Genomic DNA, 23844 nt, shown 5'->3' with positions numbered 1-23844 from the left:
CAAAGCTTGGAAAGGCTCCTTTGACTGGGAACTTGGGGAAGTGGCTGAACAGTAGCAGACTCCCTCCACCCCTCCCACCCAAGAACAGCTCTTTCAGAGCCTCTTCTTCACCCTCCACCTGGCTGTGTACTCCAGGAAGCTTCCAGGTTTCCATCAGGGTCACATGACCCAGGGCTGGAGCAGGCAACTGTTTCCTAAGCGTGTGTGTTTCAATGACCAAACTGTTCCTGGAGAAATCTGGAGGAATGAGCTCATTGTTAATCCACGTGACGTTGGTTGATCGGTATGGAGTTCCTGCGAAGTGGTGGGGGGCGCTCCTGGTAGGTGGGATTACAAAACCTCCATCTCTGTGTCCTAAGGGCACCGAGCAGTATCTGTTGCCCAGCAGGTCCCGGAGCAGAAGGACAACAAAGATGATGGTCAGATCATCCACAGTTGCTGATGGAACACGGACCGTCAACCTAAACACCGTGCTGGGCTCCCATGGTGCATAAAGGGCCAGCTCCAACCTCGTGGAACTTGGATTACCATGGGGCTGCAGCAACTGGAGATGTCAGCTGGGAAAAGGGAGGTGATCCTGAGCCCTGGTTGGGATACAATTCCCTGGAAGGAAGTGTCTGTATCTCTACCAAATGGGCCCTGCCCCCCTCGCCGAGGAAGATGCCTGCTGACATGGGTGCACCTGTGCCTTCTGATACATCCACCTAGAAAGGGGCTTCTTCCTGACTGGCTGCCTCCTCTCTCATCTGTTTCACTGAATTGGGAATCTCCCTTCCGCCCAATAGGGCAAGACCCCAAACCATGAGCTACCTGTGTGTGCGTGCATATCCGATTCTTTGCGACCCCACGGACTCCCGCCAGGGTCCTTTGTCCATGGAATTCTCCAGGCAAGAATACTGGAGTGGGTTGCCATGCCCTCCTCCAGGGGATCTTCCTGACCCAGGGATTGAACCGGGGTCTTCTGCATTGCAGGTGGATTCTTTACCTTCTGAGCCACCAGGGAAACCCGTGGACTCCCTAGGAAGTCTAATTAGCTTGCTACACTAACATTCTTTAAATCTGGCTTCAAACATTTTTGAATTTAATAGGCAGTGGAGTACAGTTTCAGTTTTAAAATTTCCACCCAAAGCTGCTGCCTGCTTTCATGTTGCAGGATCCCTTTGCGTTTCACCAGGAACAACCACCACAATTAGAAATGAGAGTGAATATTCACTGAGAGCATCTGGGACGTGACACAAAGCTCCCAGCATCTCCATGAGCTGGCTACTGTGAATGTGACCACCTGGGCTTTCCAGGCCGTGCTAGTGGTAAAGAACCCGCTTGCCAATGCAGGAGACAGGAGACCTGGGTTCGATCCCTGCGTCGGGAAGGTCCCCTGGAGGAGGGCCTGGCAACCCACTCCAGTATCCTTGCCTGGAGGATCCAATGGACAGAGGAGCCTGGCAGGCTACAGTCCACAGTGTTGAAAAGAGTTGGATATGACTGAGGCGACTTAGCAGGCACACACAATATGACCACTTTACAGCAGACGAGCCGGAGGCCCCAAGCCCCAGAGCCAGGATGTGATGGCGTCGACGTTAAAGCTCAGGCAGCATCAACCCCCAGCTCACCTCTGAGCGCTACTGTCAGAGGGAATTGTGTCCCTCAAGTTTGTATGTTCAAGTCCAAATCCCGGGCCTCAGAAGGTGGCCTTGTTTGGAGACAGGGTGTTTACAGAGGTGATCAAGTTCACACGAGGTCATTAGCAGGGACCCCCAATTCAACATGACTGGTGTCCTTGTAAACAGGGGAAACCCTAGAAAAAGACCCTAGGACCCAGGGAGATAGACATAGAGGAGACACCAAGCAAGGAGACACAGGGAGAAGATGGCCATCTACTAGCAATGAGGAAGCATCTTGATGTGAGGTGTAAAGGGGCAGGTTCCTTCACCACTTCACCACTTCCTTCACTTCAGAAGGAGTCAGCCCTGAAGACACCTTGAACTTGGACTTCTAGGCCCCAGAGCCACGAGAGAACAGGCTTCTATTGTTTAAGCCGCCTGGTCTGTCAGACTTGGTCACAACAGCCCGAGCAGACTAAGACCATTACCCTAGCCGTCCTCAGGCAGAGTTCTAGGGAAGGCGTCTGACTTCTGCTTTGTTCTGGGAGGTGTCAGCGCTGTGTAGACCAGGCTTCTGGTGTGAGCAGACAGACAGGGTCCCGACCCCTCTCAGCTCTTCATGGAAAAGATGGCAGTGAGGGGTTTCGGGTGTGGGGTGCATGCCGGGGGGCCCCTATAGGGGCTGCTGGGTGCACGGAAGGGGTAGAGGGGTGCTGCCTTAGTGCGGGAGGGGGTTCAGGAAACCAGAGTTCATGCCACCACCCAAAGACCAGCCTTCAGGGGTTGAGACTCTGATTTTTGAACTCTTAAGGATCGTTTCAGGGTCGCTTCTTCCCATCTTTTTGCCTCTCAAAAGGCCATTTCTCTGACTCTGGTCCAAGCCCCGCCCTGGTAACCCAGCTACTGCAGGTGTCAGGGTGCTGGCTCACCTCTTCATTTTAAAGTTTGCGAAACTGAGGCTGAGAGACAAAAAGTGACTTTCCCAATGCCCCAAAGACCCAGATTCTCCTTTGCGGCTCTTTCCATCAGAGACCGGAACTCAAGCACCCAACTGGAGAATCAGCCAACAACAAGTGTACAGACTTCTGTTATCATTTACGCTTCATTCTATTTCCTACTTGGATATTTCAAGGCATCTGTGAATTTTACTTGCCCTCCCAGGCCCCCCAAAGAGCCTCTCTCTCTCTCTCCCCCGACTTCTGGAGGGAACGACCAATAAAAACAACGATGAGAATAACAGTAACCATAATCAGCCATGAGGCTAATATAGCAGTTAAATACTTCTGGAAATGCATTTGGAACACTCTGACTAAAATCTGCACTGCATCCTGAAGCTCCAGGCTCAGCCTTGATCTGTTTGGGTGGTTGTGGAGACAAGAATATTGTTCAATATTAAGATCAATATTCCACCGACTTGTGGTCAAGAGTTCTACTGAGGCTTGGTCTCACTCATTGGTCTTAGGATGTGCTAAGAAAAGCGAGTGGTATTTATGAAAGTGAAAGTGTTAGACTCTCAGTCCTATCTGACTCTTTGAAACCCCATGGACTGTAGCCCACCAGGCTCCACTGTCCATGGAATTCTCCAGGCAAGAATACCAGAGTGGGTAGCCATTCCCTTCTCCAGGGGATCTTCCTGACCCAGGGATCAGAGCCGGGACTCCCGCATCGAACCAGGGAAGCCAGAAGTATTTTTAAGGTGATGTAATTACCTGTTCAGCTGGTGAAAGTGATTTTGGCAGCAGGGCACCTGATAGACTCATTATGGAGTGCAAGTGTGTCTATTCCAGGAAACCCAGTTTACAAAAATTCCAATTTACCAAGAAACAGAAGAAGCAGGAAAAGAATTGCCACAGACCTGTTATTTTAACTGCTAGAGCTGAGCTGGGCCTTGGGGACCATCTCATCCAATGTTTTTCCCCCAAAATCTTTTTGCTCAAAATACAAAACATAGAACAGATGCAAGTGAAGAACAGTTCCCCAGGTTGCTTAAACCTCCAGCAGCTGGAGAAATCTTTTTCCCATGAACTGTTGAATAATTCCTGCAGGGTCCCTTACTTTTAGGAAGCAAAGCTTGAAAATCCCTTGCTTTATGGAAACTGAAGGAGCAAGGTCAGAGAGTTCACTTCACCCCAGGTTTCTAACTTCCAGCTCAGTGATCTCTCTGCTTCACTGAGGGACAGGAAGGCAGTGTTCAACTCAAGGGCTGCCTCTCTCACTTTGCTGGGTTAATAAACCAACAGATGCTCGTCTCTGCGGTTGAGCCCACCACTTGGCATGCATCCAGAGGTTCTTAGTTCTGCTGCAAACTGTAGGCCCTCCATGCATGTGTGCATGTGTGCTCAGTCACTTCAGCCATGTCTGACCCTTTGCAATCCTATAGACTGTAGTCTGCCAGACTCTTCTGTCCATGGACTCATCCAGGCAAGAATACTGCAGTGGGCAGCCAGTCCCTTCTCTGGGGGATCTTCCTGACCCAGAGATTGAACCTGGGTCTCCTGCATTGCAGGCAGATTCTTTACCCATTGAGCCACCTGAGAAACCCTAGGACCTCCATAACCCTCCTCTATTTCCCGTCTCCCCCACCTTCTCTGTCTACTGAACCTTAAGGAGAAATGCTGACTGAAGTCAAAGCCAAGGGTAATACCAGGTGAGGGAGGTGGTTGGGAGGAAGCAGAGAGGGTAGAAGTCTTCACGGTGCCATAGTGTGGATTTTAGGGCTCTAACTGCGGCTGCATGCAAAGCGCATTGTGCCAGGTCATGGGCACAATGTGGCCTGTCGTTCAGAATCTCCTTTCGCTCATCCCCTTGATTACTCTGGCAGTGGTTCTCAACTGGGGATAATTTGTCCCCCAAGGGACGTCTGGCAACATTTGGCAACATTTCAGTTGTGGGGGCGATTCCAGCTGGTCTCTGGTGGTTAGAGGCCAGGAATGCTGCTAAACACTCTCTAATGTACAAGGCAGCCCCCCACACAAAGTGGTATCCAGACCCAAGCAACCATAGAGCTGAGGCTGAGGAATCCTGTGCTTTGCAACCACCATTCTTCCCATGTGATAGACAAGAAGCAGGCTCAGCCCAGACCATTCAAGAGCTACAGCAAAACTGGAATTCGATCCCCGAAACATGTGATTCCAAAAACCAGGGATTGAACCTGGGTCTCCTGCATTGCAGGCAGGTTCTTTACCCACCGAGAAACCTGGGAAACCTTAGGATCTCCATAACCCTCTGGCTTATGCACCATGCTGTCCCTTCCACGGACTGCACTGCACTTCCTACACAGTGAAGCCAGCACCTCCAGGTGACCTCAGGGTCCTTTCTAGAAAGTTCCCCGACTGTCCTTCTGACTGACAGTTCCCCGACTGTCCATCTTAGACTGACTGGTCAGTCTAAGATGCTGCTGTGTCAGCCTCAGTTGCCCTCCTGGGGCAGCACTGTCTCTGTATCCACCTGCCTTGGAATCATCACCACGTGAACATTTATGCAGCAATCAGAGTCCTCCTGTGTGCCGGACACTGCCTATGCGCTGCCCACATTTTCTTCTGGAATTGCCTTAGTGACCTCCCTGCCCCCTCAGCTGGCCTCATCATCCCCATTTCAGGAAGGAGGAAGCCAGGGCTCAGAGGAGTCATGTGACCAAAGTAGAATCACAGCTTTCAAGGTGCACATTTTATTTTGAAGCCCTTGAGGCTTTTTGCCAAGTCATCATCTTTGACTGTTCTAATCCATGTTGTTTTTTTTTTTTTTTTTAATTTTTTATTAAGAAACTGCCTACCAATGCAGGAGACACAGGTTTGATCCCTGGGGCGGGACTGTCCCCTGGAGAAGGAAATGGCAGCCTACTTGGGTATTCTTGCCTGGAGAGGATCCTATTGGGCTACAGTCCATGGGGTTACAAGAGGCAGACATGACTTAGGGGCTAAACAACAACAAATGGCTGATTAATAATGTTGGGATAGTTTCAAGTGAATAGCAAAGGGATATACACATGTATATACACATGTATCCATTCTCCCCCAAACTCCCCTTCCATCCAGCCTGCCATAACATTAAACAGAACTCCATATGCCATACAAGTAGATCCTTCTTGGTTATCCATTTTAAATATAGCAGTGTGTACATGTCCATCCCAAACTCTCTAACTATCCCTTCCCCTCATCCTTCTCTCTGGCAGTCATAAGTTAGTTCTCAAAGTCTGTGAATCTGTGTTTTTTAAGTACGTTAATTTGTATCAATTATTTTTTGATTCCACATATGTGACGTCATATGATATTTCTCCTTCTCTGACTTACTTCACTCAGTATGACTATTTCTACTGACCTGTATTCTGACAGAGAATATACTTTCTGTGGGCAAGCAACCAATCACACTTAGGTGAATTGCTTGCCAAGGTCATTTGCATGACTGATTACATCATAAACAGCATCTGGTGATGCCTGTGTCCTCTGGTTCATATAAATACCATGGGGACCCTCATGTTCCCTCCTTGAGCACGTATATCAAAGAACCAGTACATGACAAAGGAACTGACCAAGGATAGGTAAGCCTGCGTGCGTGCGTGCTCATTCACTTTAGATGTGTCTGACTCTTTCGACCCTGTGGACTATAGCCCATTAGGCTCCTCTGTCCAGGGGATTTCCCAGGGAAGAATACTGGAGTGGGTTACCATGCCCTCCTCCAGGGGATCTTCCCGGCCCAAGGGTTGAATCTGTGACTCCTGCATTCTACTTGTGGGGAGAGGGATGTCAAGGGGAAGGGTCTCTTGCGAAGCTCAGCTGTGGATCGGTGGCAGCTCAAGAATCAGGCCGATTCTTTACCCGCTGAGCCACTAGGAAAGCCCATAGGTAAGCCTTAGGCAAGCCTATGGGATGTAGTTTTCATTCAGTGCTTGAGAAAACTCATAAGATTACATATATTATTTTTTGCATTCTTAAAAAACCACGTGCCATAATACGTTTTTTGAGGAACTCAGGGGAAATAATTGAGATCAACAGCAGAGAACAGTTGCTTGAACCACAGGGCGATAATGAATAACACTCACATAGCTTGGATGGTTTTCACCTAGCTGTCATCATTCATTCATTCCCATCTCTCATCACCCTGCCCCTATCCTCCAGGAGTGCTGACTGCCAGCTTAAATATGCAGGTGACCGTGGGACAACGTTAAAAGAGCAGCCAGTGATAGGAACTCACTCTCCACAGTCATGTGCTGGGTGCCATTGCTGTGCTGTTCAGTCACTAAGGTGTGCCCGACTCTTTGATGCTGTAAGGCGATTGATACAAGAGCTGTGTGTCCCAGCTGGGCACGTGGATCCTGGGATAACTTCAGTGCGGCAGAATAGAGTGAAAGGATGTTATTATCCTCATTGTATAAGGGGGAAGCCATGGTCCTGAGAGGTTAAGTGGCATCCTTTTCAAACGATATTTGTATAGAGAAAATATGCCTCCAAATTAGTTTGACATAATTCTTCCTGCTAAAATAAAACTGAGCCATTAGTTGCCAAAGAGTTCCCTTAGTCATCTTCAGTTATTAAATTTAAATGAAATAAAACAAAAATACGCACCAAATGCCCCACTTTTATAGGACACTGAGCTAAGTATTCGGGGAAGATTGGGACAAAAATAACAATAGCAAAAAACAAGCAGGAGAGTCTGATCAGGCATGAGTACGTGATGTTGTGGGCTGAAATCATGAGATTGGGGTGATTTGAGTGTTTGAGCTGCCACTGATTCGCAGCTGAGCTTAGCAAGAGACCCTTCCCCTTGACATCCCTCTGCACAAAAGTAGAATGAGGGCCTGGACCAGAAGCTTGTTAAGAGCTTTTTAACACTCAGGACAGTGGATCTGGCACATGGGCCATCAGGACAGACACCCAGGGCTCCTTGCCAGCATGGTGCACCACCCATGGGACATGGCCATCCGACTCTACCCAAGCCTGGTAGGACCTGAGTCCCCCCCAACAACTTCCACAGTCCCCATGTCCACCACACAGACACACATCTTACCCAGCCCCGCAGCAGCTCGTAGGCCGTGACACCCAGGGACCACCAGTCAACAGGGTAGGAGTACCCAGGGCCTCCGTCCACATACACCTGGAACACTTCCGGTGCTGCCAAAGACAGGACAAAAGACATCACTGGACATCTCACTTGACATGCATCACGCCCAAGAAGGAGGACATGGGGCTAGGAGCTGGACTGCGAGGCTCGCATCCCATCGACGATGCTACGTAGTTACTACCATCTGTAAGTCACAAGCCAGCTTGAGACAAGCTGCAGGCATCGCAGGCAACCCCATGTGACACCTGGGGCAGAATACAGACAGGATTCCCCGGAGTGTGCTGCAGAGGGCGGTCTGCTGGGGAGTCAGGGAAAGCAGCGGGGGAGGAGGGTTTGGTGGAGCATGAATCATGGTCAGCATGGGGAACAAAGTCTGAGTTAAGAGGAAGAGCCTACACCGTCACGGAGCAGGACCCTGTGGGGCTCCTGGGCACAAAGACTTTCTGTGCCCGCCGATTCTTTGATGACAGGAAATGAGCTTTACTCAGCGTCTGTGACCGTCCCTTAGCTCCAACCTGTAGTTTCAAACAGATGCAAAGCAAGGATGGGAGGGGATGCAGAGACAAGGGAGGAACAGACAAGAAACAATAAAGCAGCTTTGGGGCAGAGTCCTGGTCCCCTCTCAAGCGATACACATAACATTTTGGAGCTCTTCTGCAGATACTAAAACCCCCACCAGGTGGGAGAAATTAAGGGTCTGATGTACTAAGTCGCTCCCATTGTATCAGACTCTTTGCGACCCTATGGACTGTAGCCCGCCAGGCTCCTCTGTCCATAGCATTCTCCAGGCAAGAAATACAGGAGTGGATTGCCATGCCCTCCTCCAGGGGATCTTCCCAACACAGGGATTGAACCTGCGCCTCTTACATCTTCTGCATTGGCAGGTGGGTTCTTTACCACCAGCGTCACCTGGGAAGCCCCAAGGGTCTGATGCCCACAAGCAAGTAGACCCCAGACTGGTTAGAACCAGAAGGTGGATGATGCAGACTCTCACTTACCTTACCAATAACCAATCAGCAAAATGTCCATGAGCTTATCATCCTCTTTGAACCATTACTATAAGACCCCTCACTACCCTCTCCAGGTGGGGACACACAGCTTTGAGGGCGTTTGCTCGCTGTGGCCCCCTTTGCCTGGAAAAGCAATTTGTTGTTATTGCTGTTGCTGAGTCGTGTCTGACTCTTTGCAACCCCATGGACTGCAGCACACCAGGCTTCCTTGGCTTTCACTATCTCCTGCTGCTGCTGCTGCTAAGTCGCTTCAGTCATGTCCGACTCTGTGCGACCCCATAGACAGCAGCCCACCAGGCTCCCCCCGTCCCTGGGATTCTCCAGGCAAGAACACTGGAGTGGGTTGCCATTTCCTTCTCTGCACTATCTCCTGGAGTTTGCTCAATTTCATATCCATTGAGTCGGTGATGCTATGTAATCATTCCATCCTCTGCCACCCCTTCTCCTTTTGCCTTCAGTCTTTCCCAGTATCAGGATCTTTTCCAATGAGTTGGCTCTTCGCATCAGGTGGCCAAAGTACTGGAGCTTCAGCTTTAGCATCAGTCCTTCCAATGAATATTCAGGACTGACTTCCTTTTAGAATTGACTGATTTGATCTTTGCTGTCCAAGGGACTCTCAAGAGTTTTGCCCAGCACCACCCATTCAAAAGCATGAATTCTTTGGTAATCAGCCTTCTGGTCCAGCTCTCACATCTGTACATGATTACTGGAAAAACTATAGCTTAGACTGTATGGACCTTTGTCAGCAAAATGATGCCTCTGCTTCCTAATACACTGTCTAGGTTTGTCATAGGTTTACTTCCAAGGGCCAAGCATCTTTAATTTCATGGCTGAAGTCACCATCTGCAGTGATTTTGGAGCCCAAGAAAATAAAATCTCTCATTGTGTCCACTTTTTCCCCTTCTATTTGCCATGAGGTGATGGGACCAGATGCCATGATCTTAGTTTTTTGAATGTTGAGTTTTAAGCCAGCATTTTCACTCTCCTCTTTCCCTGTCATCAAGAGGCTCTTTAGTTTCTCTTCACTTTCTTCCATTAGAGTGCTATCATCTGTATATCGGAGGTTTTGCTGTTTCTCCCTGCAATCTTGATTCTAGGTTGTGATCCATCCAGCAAAGCAGTAAAGCTATTCTTTCCTACTTCACCCAAAACTCTGACTCTGAGATTTAACTTGGTGTTGGGGTACAGAGGCCAGATTTGGTTCACTCCTAAGGGGCTGAGAAGCTACGTAAATATCAGTCTGCTTTGGCACCAACACCAGGTCAGACGTCCCAACAACCAGAATGGTTAGAGTCCTTGGTGCCTAGTGCCAGTCTCAGCACAATGTTATTTTAGCATAGGTGGGAATCAATACAAAATACCCAGAATAAGTAAATGCACAGAGACAGAAGGCCGATCAGGGGTTGCCAGGGGCTGGTGGAGGAATGGGGCGCAACTGCTCATTGGGTTTCCTCTGGGATGATGAATGTTCTTGAACTAGACAGAGCTGGTGGCTACACAATGTGAATGTACTAAATGCCACTGCGTTTGCTTGCAAACAATTCATTTTAGGTTATGTGAATTTTACCTCTGTAATAAACCAGTGAAGGGTGGAGGTCCCAGAGGGATGGACCCTCACTCCTCAGGGGGCTGCAACTGTCCTGGGGTCCCCTGGGGTCCTGCTGCTTCCTAAGCTGCTGGGAGGTGGTTTCATCACTGCCTCACCCCCAACTCACCAGGCCAGGAGTGCATCTCAAGCTTTAATTGCTCACACTGGCTTCCAGGAGTCTTGGGAAATGCAGGTCCTTTCTAGAAAATTAATTTACAGATGTAATTCCATTTTACAGGTGTCAGAGCAGCCAAGCTCTGCCATGGGGAACCAGGACATGTTGTGATTAAAAACATCTCAGCTCAGTTTTCAGACTGGCATTCAGATGGCGTAAGGGCAGGAAGGGCCAGATGAGGCAGACAAGGGTAGACAACGGATGCTTGAATTTGGCTCTAGATGAGCAGCTGGACACTTGAACCTGTTGTTGTTCAGTCACTCAGTCGTGTCTGACTCTGTGACCCCATGGAATGCAGCATGCCAGGCTTTCCTGTCCTTTACCATCTCCCGAAGCTTGCTCAAACTCATGTCCATTGAGACAGTGATGCCATCCAACCATCTTGTCATCTGTCACCTCCTTCTCCTCCTGCCTTCAATCTTTCCCAGCATCAGAGTCTTTTGCAATGAGTCAGTTCTTCACATCAGATGGCCAAAGTATCGGAGCTTCAGCTTTAGCATCAGTCCTTCCAATGAATATTCAGGACTGATTTCCTTTAGGATTGACTGGTTTGATCTCCTTGCAGTCTAAGGGACTCTCAAGAGTCTTCTCCAGCACCACAGTTCAAAAGCATCAGTTCTTCAGCACTCAGTTTTCTTTATGGTCCAACTCTTGCCATCAATGAACCTGACCCTTGGCCAAATTCTAGCTGCTCTCCAGCAACCCACACCATTTATTTTGTATTTTATAGCAACTGCACCCAAAGATTCTCCTTTCCTCCTCACAACAACCCCCAGGGTCATATTATCATTTGACACGCTTTCCCGAAGAGGTTCAGAGAGGGACAGCAGAGCACATGAAGTCACACAGGAGACAGTGCAGAGCTGAGGTGCACCTTACATACTGGTCAAATTCCTGTTTGAAGTAAGCTTTGCATCAACGTTTGGGTTCAAAACCATAATCAGTCTATGTTAGGGAAGATGTTATTGGGAGTTCGGGGAAAAGTCATTTTGGTTTATTTGAGCCTCACCAAGTGGTATGTGTGCTGGGGAATAGGAAGAAGGTTGGTGTGATTGCAGCTGGGTTAACACGTTCTCTTTGCTTCAGTTTGTAAAGCGTGAGCAATAATAAACAGTCTATTCACAGGGTTCTTATGAGGATTAAGGAAAAATGCTGGCTAAGAGCTAAGCCCGATGCCAGGCTGGCCCATTGTGAGTGCTCTGGAAATCTTGGGCATGATTTTTGTTAGTAGAATTGGCATTCAAATGTCCTCTCTTCATCAAACTCAATTTCTCACTGTCCACCCAGTCACCCTGGGGACCATCCTAAATTCCAACCTCCTCAGCCTCATGACTCATCAGTCTCCAGACCCTCTGAGCTTGGCATTCTGGGCATCTTTCCATCTGCCCCTTCCTATCCATCCTAGATCAACCTGAATTCAAAGGTGGTAGTTGTACCTGTTTAGTAAACATCTGGTGAGCGAACATTTGATTTCCTAGCCTCTCGGGGGCACTGAGCTGTGCTATTCTGCATCCCACTCTGGGAGCCTAAGGCTGGGCTCCAACCCAGAGGGGCTTCCTTCCCTGCACCCCAATCTGTGTACTTGTCCTTCTTCCCTCTGTGCGAAGGGTTCTGATAAAGAAGGAGACAGTCATGCTGGCTTGTACAGAACCAGGACTTTGACAGCTGCTGGCCCGGCCCACGTGCTCACACCGGGCCAGAGGCAGGGACACGCTCAGGACTACAGGAGAGGCTGTGTGTCCAGCTGTCCCCATAAAGCCTTGTCATGCCTGGCTGCCCCAAGCCCATCTGGAATTCATGGTAGAAGCAGCATCTGACCAGTTCTGTCTTGGCTGTCCTGACGAGCCAAGTGACAACTATCTGCAGCCTGTGACTCCACTCCCAGAGAAGGTGACAATCTCCCTTCCCCTGCACACCTGGGGCTGAGAGAACATAAACAACATTTATGTCACAATCCATATGCCACCAAAATGACTGCTGTAGTGCCCTGGAACCAGTGTTTAGAAGTGAGGGCATCATAGAGGGTTAGAACTTGAGGGACAGGTACAAGACACACACCTGTCACCATTATTTCATGTATGAATGAATGAGTGTGGAAACAGTCTGCTAGGCGCCGTGTTAAGGATTTTACACATACAGCTCCCTTCATCCTTCCAGTCACCCAATAGAACAAGTGCTGCAATGATCTCCACATTCCAGATGAGGAGGTAGAGGCATGAAGGGGTGTAGTTGGGTGAATGAAAGCGAAAATGTTAGTTGCTCAGTCATGTCTGACTCCTTGTGAACCCACGGACTGTAGCCCACCAGGTTCCTCTGGCCAGGGACTTCTCCAGGCAAAAATACTGGAGTGAGTAGCCATTCCTTTCTCCAGGGGATCTTCCTGATCCAGGGATCCAACCCAGGTCTCCCACATTGCAGGCAGATTCTTTACCACCTGAGCCACCGGGGAAGGTGAATAGTGTCCGCAAAAGACTATATCCAAGTACTAACCTCCAGCATCTGTAAACAGGGCCTTATTCAGAAATAGGGACTCTGCATGTGTAATTAAGGATATCAAGATAAAAGTCATCCTAGATTCAGGGTGGACCCTTCCTAGATTCAGTGTCTGATGACTTTATGAGAAAGGAGCGATTTGGGACACAGAGAAGGCCAATGCAGGAGGCACAAGAGACACAGGTTTGATCCCTGGGTTGGGAAGATCCCCTGGAGTAAGAAGTGGCAACCTGTTCCAGTAGACTCTTGCCTGGAAAATTCCATGGACAGCAAAGCCTGGTAGGCTATAGTCCATGGGGTCGCAGAGTCAGACACCATTGAGCACACATCCTTAAAGCACCCTGAACCACAGATGAAGAAAAAAGAGACACAGAGAGGTAAAGGGGCAAGTTCAGGGCCATCTAGGTGGTGAGTGGAAGAGTGTGGAAGGCTGTTCTTGCAACTTTCTAGAGGGGACTCAATACCACTATCCCACTGTTATGAGCAGTGGCTTTCTTTACAACGCTAAGAGCTGTGCTATTAATGTGCCATTGACTGAGCATCTACCATGTGCTAGAAGCTCTTCAGGTTTCTCTACCTCTATTATTGACTCCTCAGGGAAGCTAATATTTATGGAGCACTATCTGCAGCTGCATGTGCGTGATCTCCTTTTAACCTCAGAAGGACCTTGGGAGGTGAAAATGATCATTATCTCTGTCTGAGGAAGCAAAGCTATGGTTTTTCCAGTAGTCATGTATGGATGTGAGAGCTGGAGCACAAAGAAAACTGAGTGCCAAAGAATTGATGCTTTTGAACTGTGGTGTTGGAGAAAACTCTTGAGAGTCCCTTGAACTGCAAGGAGATCCAACCAGTCCATCCTAAAGGAAATTAGTCCTAAATATTCATTGGAAGGACTGATGCTGAAGCTCCAATACTTTGGCCATCTGATGTGAAGAACTGACTCCATTGGAAAAGACCCTGATGCTGGGAAAGATTGAAGGAAGGAGGGGAAGGAGACAACGGAGGATGAGATGGTTGTATGGTCTCACTGACTTGATGGACATGAGTTTGAGAAAGCTCTAGGAGTTGGTGATGGAAGGGAAGCCTGGCATGCTGCATTCCATGGGGTTGCAAAGAGTCGGACACAACTGAACTGAAGAGGAAGTCAGGCTTGGAGCGGTGACAGACCTATCAAAGTCCCAAGTCTCATTGGAAGCCTGGCTCCCCTCATTCTCCAGTGTCATCCAGAATGATGACCAGAGCCTTGCTCCGTCTCCTTCAATATCCAAACATTTCCCACCATGTTATACCATCTTTATGTGTATGATGAAAAGAAAAATAATGTATCATAAAAAATATATGCACACACACACTACACATATGTGAGGTGGTAAACAACCCGCCTGCCAATGCAGGAGACATAAGAGATGCAGTTTTGATATCTGGGTGGGGAAGATCCCCTGGAGGAGAGCATGGCAACCCACTCGAGTATTCTTGCCTGGAGAATCCCATGGACAGTGGAGGCTGGTGGGCTACAGTCCATAGTGTTGCAAAGAGTCAGACAAGACTGAAGTGACTTAACATGTAGTATATATGTACATACTTTACATGTCTTATAGTACAAAATCTCTCCAAAGTCAATGCATTAAATCTGCAAATTTAATTGGAACCAAAATCAAGAATGTTTATGAAGGTCTAGGAATGCTAAATTTAGGAAATCAAGGTTTTGACATAATCCGAAAGAATGTGTAGTTCGCCATTAACATGCACATTAATAAAAGTGGCTCTTGAATCACAATGCCCCGGCAGCAGCCTTCCTCGCTACATCCCCAGGGTCCTTCATGGTGCCCAGTGAATGCTGAATGCTCTGTGGATACTTGTCAGCCCACGAATGAATACCCTGGGCTGATACCAGGCTCCATGGAAGCGGCTTCTCCAGCATGACCAGTGGCATGAAAAGATCAGCCCTACCTCCCATCAACCATTTCTAGCAGCAGCTGAGCAATTCTGCCAATGCAGGTTTTAAATGGAAAGTGAGTCTGGATTCCAAGTGGCATCAGAGAATTGGCCTTCCAGAAAAGCAAGTACATGGGGTGTTGAATGAAAGAGATCACCTCAAGGCAAAGAAAATATGCCTTTGGTGGGTTTTGCCACCTTCAGCTCACCACGCAGAGCTACTTCCTCATTAGACTAAAAATATGGAAAAACTCCCAGAAACCTCCTAAGTTATAATTATTAGCCTGCTGCTTTAGCTCTATGAATATTCCTGAAGGCTTTGATTGCTGCAGTGGAGTGTGACACGCTATTCAATGTCTAGCTTACAAGTTGACTGGCTTCCAGGATTGGCTTCCACAGGTAATTGTGTCCTTCTGGACTGGGAATATAGAATCACCACATTTCAGCCTAGAGGGGACCTTCAAGGTCATTTCCTTTCTCCACTACATTTTGTAGGTGAGGAAGCTGAAGCCTACTGGAGGCATTCCATGGCTTCCAGCCCAGCTGGGACCAGAGCCCAGGCCTCCTGTCCACTGAGCCTCACTTAAGTTTGCACATCACAGCCAGTAGAATGGCCAGATCTGGACACCTCCACCCAGAAGCCCCACAGGCATGGCATTCTTACTATGCCCAAGCCAAATCCCCCCTCTCCAACTGCCCCTTCTGGGTTCCCAGTCTCTGCCGATGGTCTGCTCAATTGCAAGAGTCAGAAATCAGTCTACGCTTTGATGTGTGCTCAGTTGCTCAGGTATGTCTGACTCTTTGCAACCCTACATACTGTAGCCTGCCAGGCTCCTCTGCCCATGTAATTTTCCAGGCAAGATTACTGCAATGGGTGCCATTCCCCACTCTAGGAGATCTTCCAGATCCAGGGACTGAACCTGCATCTCTTGTGTCTCCTGCACTGACAGGCAGATTCTTTACCATTAGCACCACCTGGGAAGCCCATGCTTTGATGATTTGATTAACTCTTGATTCATCATTGTTCCCTTCCAGAATCTTCCTCTTCTCTCTGATCCTCTTTCATCGCTGTCTGGACTAATGACAGCCCCTCATGCACCCTAGCCTGGGGATGTTTAATCCCACCCACCTGTTCCTGCACTCAATATGTCAGCAAATTTGGAGAACTCAGCAGTGGCCACAGGACTGGAAAAGGTCAGTTTTCATTCCAATCCCAAAGAAAGGCAATGCCAAAGAATGCTCAAACTACCACACAATTGCACTCATCTCACATGCTAGTAAAGTAATGTCAAAATTCTCCAAGCCAGGCTTCAACAATACGTGAACCGTGACCTTCCAGATGTTCAAGCTGGTTTTAGAAAGGCAGAGGAACCAGAGATCAAATTGCTAACATCTGCTGGATCATGGAAAAAGCAAGAGAGTTCCAGAAAAACACTTATTTCTGCTTTATTGACTATGCCAAAGCCTTTGACTGTGTGGGTCACAATAAGCTGTGGAAAATTCTGAAAGAGATGGGCATACCAGACCACCTGATCTGCCTCTTGAGAAACCTGTATGCAGGTCAGGAAGCAACAGTTAGAACTGGACATGCAACAACAGACTGGTTCCAAACAGGAAAAGTAGTACGTCAAGGCTGTATATTGTCACCCTGCTTATTTAACTTCTATGCAGAGTACATTATGAGAAACGCTGGGCTGGATGAAGCACAAACTGGAATAAAGATTGCTGGGAGAAATACCAATAACCTCAGATATGCAGATGATACCACTCTTATGGCAGAAATTGAAGAACTAAAGAGCCTCTTGATGAAAGTGAAAGAGGAGAGTGAGAAAGTTGGCTTAAAGCTCCACATTCAGAAAACTAAGATCATGGCATCCGGTCCCATCACTTCATGGCAAATAGATGGGGAAACAGTGGAAACAGTGGCTGACTTTATATTTTTGGACTCCAAAATCACTGCAGATGGTGACTGCAGCCATAAAATTAAAAGACGCTTACTCCTTGGAAGGAAAGTTATGACCAACCTAGACAGCATATTAAAAAGCAGAGACATTACTTTGCCAAAAAAGGTCCATCTAGTCAAAGGTATGTTTTTTCCAGTGGTCATGTATGGATGTGAGAGCCGGACTATAAAGAAAGCTGAGAACTGAAGAATTGATGCTTTTGAACTGTGGTGTTGGAGAAGACTCTTGAGAGTCCCTTGGACTGCAAGATCAAACCAGTCCATCCTAAAGGAGATCAGTCCTGGGTGTTCATTGGAAGGACTGATGTTGAAGCTGAAACTCCAATACTTTGGCCACCTGATGCGATGAGCTGACTCATTGGGAAAGACCCTCATGCTGGGAAAGATTGAGGGCAGGAGGAGAAGGGGATGACAGAGGATTAGATGGTTGGATGGCATCATACACTCGATGGACATGAGTTTGGGTAAACTCTGAGTGTTGGTGATGGACAGGGAACCCTGGAGTGCTGCAGTTCAAGGGGTCGCAAAGAGTCGGACACGACTGAGCGACTGAACTGAACCTGCTCCTGCAACACTTTTCTAAGTCAGTAGCATCAATGAAAGAAAGAGACGGTATGTGTGAATGTGGTGATGATTCAGGCTAGGCTTACTGCCATGACAGCCTCAAGCAAGCTGTCTGGCCTGTTACTTTTTGCCTCGATTTTCTTCATCTGTAAAAAGGAATAACTATATCTGCCACATCATGTTATGGAGAATAAAAAATTGAAGTTCTTCATGTATTTATTAAGCACAAAGTAAGTGCTCTATAAATGCAATATAACATTGTGTTATTATCATGCATATGTTCAAATTACTTAATTAAAATCACTCCAAATTTTTCTGTGTACTCTAGAATAAAAGTCAAACTTCTTAGCATGAAAAATTTATAAAAAATTAGGTTCCAGTTTCCTCATATTTTGGCCGCTGTTTTTATTATGCCTGTTGTGTAACCTACTCCAGTATGCTTGCCTGGAGAATCCCAAGGACAGAGGAGCCTGCTGGGCTACAGTCCATAGGGTCAGACATGAATAAGCAACTGAGCATATGCCAACAGGAAAAAATAGGACATGCTTTATTTTTAATCTTCAGTGATTTGCCTGATAATCTTTACCAGATTTTTATAATCATGAACTCCTATTTATACCTCAAAACCCAGACCAAATTTTACACCCACTGTGGAATGTTCATCAAGTCCCTTCCTGATCCTCAGTTCCCTTCTTTCCCCCTCTCCTGGCCAAGCATATCACTGTTCTGGATTCTTACCAAACCCTTGTCTGTCTGTCCCCTACAGCACTAATCAGGCCATATTGTAATTAAGGATATACATGCCCATTAAGGATATACAGCCCTCACTGGACTGTGAGCTCTTTAAACAAGGATATGACTAGGTCAGGGTGAAAACCTCAGGGATTAGCATGAAGCTGGTCTAGATAGAGATGCTCAAGGAATCAGAATAGCAAAGAGTTTGAAGTCACAGAATCCTGGCTTTGAATCTCAGTGGCCACCTTTGCTGTTTATCACTGGACAAGCACTTAGCTTCTGCATATGTCTCAGATCCCCTGGGATAATAACAGCCTTTACCCCATAGCGAGATAACATATGGGAGTCATTTAGAACAAGGGCTGATGCAGAGCAAATTCCAAATAGATATGAGCTAGTTATTATTGTATCAATTCATCACCAAATGAGATATGAAATACATCCATAAATGAAAGACCAACTAACGGATGGACATGTTGTACATGTCCCCAGATGATTCAGAGTTCCATCATCATTCTTTGATTAGAGTTTGCAGAAAAGCCGTGAAAGGCAGAGATAAGCAGGATGACTGGCCTCTGTCTGTATCCCTTAGGGTAATTCATGTTCCTTTAGCTTTTTACCTTGGAGATGAAATCAGGTGTCACACACATATTAATTTAAGATGAAATGAAACTGCTGTGTCAATCTGATAATTTCTTTTTATTTGGTGATACAAATAGCATTAATAGCAACAGAAGACTGGTTTTATTAAAGCATGTAAGACACTGTTCCAGTGTGGACCAGTAGGATCTCACCTGTCTGCATAAGAGGAAAAGCAGGGGAAGCTTAATTGGGTGAGTAAATACAGAAGGTCTGATGCTGTTGTTCAGTTGCTCAGTCATATCTGACTCTTTGCGACCTCATGGACTGCAGCACGCCAGGCTTTCCTGTCCTTCACTATCTCCCAGAGTTTGCTCAAACTCATGTCCATTGAGTCGATGATGCCATCCAACCATCTCGCCCTCTGCCGTCTGTTCTCCTGTCTTCAATTTTTCCCAGCATCAGGGTCTTTTCAAATGAGTTAGTTCTTCACATCAGGTGGCCAAAGTATTGGAGCTTCAGCTTCAGCATCAGTTCTTTCAATGAATATTCAGGACTGATTTCTTTTAGGATTGACTGGTTTGATCTCCTTGCAGTCCAAGGGACTCTCAAGAGTCTTCTCCAGCACCTCAGTTAGAAGGCATCAATTCTTTGGTGCTCAGCGTTTTTTTATTGTCCAGCTCTCACATGTGTACATGACTACTGGAAAACCATAGCATTGACTATACTTTGCCTTTGTTGGCAAAGTAATGTCTCTGCTTTCTAATATTCTATCTAGGTTTGTCATAGTTTCTCTTCCAAGGAGCAAGTGTCTTTTAATTTCACGGCTACAGTCACCATCTGCAGTGATTTTGGAGCCCAAGAAAATAAAGTCTGTCACTGTTTCCATTGTTTCCCCATCTATTTGCCATGAAGTGATGGGACCAGATGCCATGATCTTCATTTTTTAAATCATTTTTTTAATGTTGAGTTTTAAGCCAGCTTCTTCATTCTCCTCTTTCACCTTCATCAAGAGTTTCTTTAATTTCTCTTCACTTTTTGCCATTAGGGTGGTGTCATCTGCATGTCTGAAGTTATGATGAGGTACAGAAATAAATGATGTACCAGTAGCAGAAATCTACTTCATGTGAAATATGTCAGATTAAAGTAACAGATTAACAAAAAAGACCTTTGGAAAGTTTTCTAGAGAATGATGGAAAGTGCTAACTGAAAGCACAGGATTGGAATCCAGTGCATTTTACAGTCAATATGTGAAACGGGATAAACATCCAAATGGCATGTCAGGCTGATTAAGTTCATTTAGACAGTGCTGCTTTCTTAAAGGATTCCAGGATTTCCTGTTTATCTGAGGCCAATATTGCTCATTAAAATTTCACACTGTCCAAAGCTTTGGTGGGTATACAAGAACCACATGATCTGGCCCTGCCATGCCTCCAGGCTCCCTCTCCTTGCCTACTTTATCAGGCCAACATAGCTTCCTTCTAGTTCTTTCTATGTGACAAGCTCCTTCTTACCTCAGGGTCTAGGAAAATACAATTCCATTTCCTGCAATGCTTTTCCACCTTTTGTACTGCACAACATCTACCTGTCCTTTAGAACCCAGCTGAAAGTTCACATCCTCATCAGTGTTATCCTGTCCCCTCCAATCGAATCCATCTGTCTCATCAGCACCTGTCTTTCTGCAACATAATTCTTATAAAGACCTCAAACAATTCTGCTTCTGTTGAAAATGTAAGAGTTGGAAATAGTCACTCCGAGCCTAACAATGGTCATGTATGGATGTGAGAGTTGGATTATAAAGAAAGCTGAGCACCGAAGAATTGATGCTTTTGAACTGTGCTGTTGGAGAAGACTCTTGAGAGTCTCTTGGACTGCAAGAAGATCCAACCAGTCTATCCTAAAGGAGATCAGTCCTGGGTGTTCATTGGAAAGACTGATGTTGAAGCTGAAACTCCAATACTTTGGACACCTGATGTGAAGAGCTGACTCATTGGAAAAGACCCTGATACTGGGAAAGATTGAGGGCAGGAGGAGAAAGGGACGAAAGAGGACAAGATGGTTGGATGGCATCACCGACTCAATGGACATGGGTTTCAGTGGACTCTGGGGGTTGGTGATGGACAGGGAGGCCTGGTATGCTGTGGCTCATGGGGTCGCAAAGAGTCAGACATGACTGAGTGACTGAACTGAATTGAACTGATAACCCAAATACATGAAAAGTGAAATGAAACAGAGAAATTTCTTTAAACATAAATGGCAAAATCTTACTTAAGATTTACATGGTTTTTCTTAAGAAAAAACAGATAGACAGAATTGATCAAGTCTATTAAAGAAATCAAATTCATAGTTAAAACTTTCCTGCAAAGAACTGCATTCCCAAGTGGCTTCAGTGGTCAATTCAATCAAATATGCTAAAAATAATACCAGTTCTCCACAAATTTTTCCACAAAGCAGAGTAGGAGGGAGCATTTTCCAACTTATATTGCCAGCATTCCTCTGATATCAAAATTACACAAGAAAGTTACAAGAAGACTATAAATATTCCCCATGAACCTAGATGTAAATATTGTAAATGAGATACCAGCAAATTGATTATAGCATTATATAAAAAGGAAAATACATTTTGACCATGTGGGATTTACTCTGGGAATAGAAGGCTTGTTCAATATTCTAAAATAAATAATTGTATTTCAAGGGACTATGGAAGAGAAACCATATGATTATCTTAATAGTCACAGAAAAGATATTTGAGAAAATTTGACATTCATTTATGATTTTTAAAAACTTAGAAAATTGGAAATAGAAGGAAATTTCCTTAATCTGATGAAAAGCAACTACAAAAACCTTATAGCTAATATCATACCCAGCAGCAAGACAAACAGACAAAACCCCACAACTAATTGATTTAGGACAAAAATCAGGATCAAGACCAAGAGTAAATGTTCTAGACAGGGCAATAACACAAAGAAAGGCATGCAGATTGGACAGGAGAAAGTAAAACTGCCTTTACTGCCTACATAGAAAATTCAAAGAATTTACTAAAACACCTGCTGGAACTGATAAGTGAATTTAGCAAAATTACAGGATATCAGGTCAACACACAAAAATCAGTTGTGTCTCTAAAGATTAGCAATGAATGACTTGGAACTGAATTTTTAAAAAATACACCATTTGGATAGCATCCAAAATTCATAAGATAGGCCTAAGTGAGTGAGTGAAGGTTGCTCAGTCCTGTCTGACTCTTTGTGACTCCATGGACTATACAGTCCATGAAATTCTCCAGGGCAGAATATTGGAGTCGGTAGCCTTTCCCTTCTCCAGGGGATCTTCCCAACCCAGGAATCAAACCTGGGTCTCCTGCATTGCAGGTGGATTCTTTACCAACTGTGCTATGAGGGAAGCCCAAGACAGGTCTACTTGTAACAAAATATTTGCAAGATTGGTAGGCTGAAAACTAAAAGAATCCAAGGTCATCTAAACATATGGAGAGAGATTCTGCCTTCATGGATTGGAAGACTCAACATTGTTAGGTTGTCACTTCTTTCTAAACTGACCTAGATTCAGTGTAATCCTAACAAAAGCCATCAGGACTTTTTTTGGGGGTGGGGGTAGAAATCAGCAATCTGATTCTATGATAAAATTTACATGAAAAGGCAAAGGGTATAGGAACAGCTCAAATAATTTTGAAAAGAAGAAAAAATTGAAGGACTTTCACTACCTGATTCAAATATTACTATGAAGCAACTGGAAAAGTATGAGATTGGCTAAAGCATAAACAAATAGATCAATGGAATCCAGAAAATAGACCCATACATTTATGGTCAATTGAGTGTTGATGAAGTTGCAAGGCCAGTGCAATAGAGAAAGAACCGTCTTTGCAACAAATGGTGCTGGATAGAACAACTGAACAGTCTTTGCAAATAAATGAACCTTCACATCATATTCGAAAGTGAGCTCAAAATGAACTCTAGCTCTAAATATAAAATGCAAAAGTGTAAAACTTCTATGAGAAAACAAAGGAGAAAATCTTTGCGACCTTATATGAGGGAGGAGGGAGAAGGCAATGGCACCCCACTCCAGTACTCTTGCCTGGAGAATCCCAGGGACGGGGGAGCCTGCGGGGCTGCCCTCTATGTGGTCACACAGAGTTGGACACGACTGAAGTGACTTAGCAGCAGTAGCAGCAGCAGTGATGGAGGAAAAGATGCTTAGATATGACATCCAGTACATGATCAATAAATGAAAAAGAAATTGGACTTTATTTGCATTTAAAACATCTGCCTTTTAAAAGACTCTATTAATGTAATAGAAAGATAATCCACTGACTGGTGGAAATATTTGCAAACATGTCTGGTAAAGGACTTATAACCAGAATATATAATAAAACTCAATCAATCCAATAAATTAATGGCCAATGATGTGAGCACATACTTCACAAAGAAGGAGCATGGATGGCAAATAAGCAAACGAAACATGTTCAACAGTTTGTTAGCTTCTTACAAAGTTAAACGTACACATATAGGATCCAAGAGTCCCACTTCTAACTAATTATTCTATAGAAGTAGCAACTTAAGTCAATCCTAAAGGAAATCAATCTTGAATATTCATTGGAAGGACTGATGCTGAAGCTGAAGCTCCAATACTTTGGCCACCTGATGTGAAGAGCCGACTCATTGGAAAAGACCCTGATTCTGGGAAAGATTGAAGGCAAAGGGAGAAGGGGGCAGCAGAGGATGGGATGGTTAGATAGCATCACCGACTCAATGGACATGAATTTGAGCAAACTCCAGGAGATGATGGAGGACAGAGGAGGAGATCATGGAGAACAGAGGAGCCTGGCGTGCTGCAGTCCATGGGACTGCAGAATCTGACACGACTTTGCAACTGAACAACAACAACTAGAAACTAAAGTTCGTATAAAAACCTGCATGTAAACAGTTTATCTTTAATTTTGTAAAACTGGAAACCACTCAAATGCCCTACAGCTGGTGGATGGATAAACTGATTATGTATATTCATTCAATATACATACTGGATGTGTATTTGGGGCTTCCCTTGTGGCTCAGAGGTTCAAGCGTCTGCCTGGAATGCGGGAGACCGAGGTTCAATCCCTGGGTTGGGAAGATCCCCTGGAGAAGGAAATG

The 23844-nt window shown here is 45.8% G+C and overlaps 1 protein-coding gene across 3 annotated transcripts in view; it reads right to left on the bottom strand.

Annotated features, from left to right (window-relative positions):
* STK32B (serine/threonine kinase 32B) overlaps positions 1-23844 on the bottom strand; it is a 400933-nt gene that overhangs the window by 39529 nt on the left and 337560 nt on the right. For all 3 annotated transcript variants that reach the window (XM_025289714.2, XM_025289713.3, XM_025289716.3), the window contains one exon: positions 7605-7708. In XM_025289714.2, the coding sequence (XP_025145499.1) occupies positions 7605-7708 (104 nt within the window). The remainder of the gene's footprint in view (positions 1-7604; positions 7709-23844) is intronic.

This window comes from Bubalus bubalis, chromosome 7 (genome assembly GCF_019923935.1).
Source record: "Bubalus bubalis isolate 160015118507 breed Murrah chromosome 7, NDDB_SH_1, whole genome shotgun sequence".
NCBI classification, from domain to species: domain Eukaryota; kingdom Metazoa; phylum Chordata; class Mammalia; order Artiodactyla; family Bovidae; genus Bubalus; species Bubalus bubalis.
The sequence above is the reverse complement of the archived record's forward strand: the minus strand, read 5'-3'. Positions and strand labels throughout refer to the sequence as shown.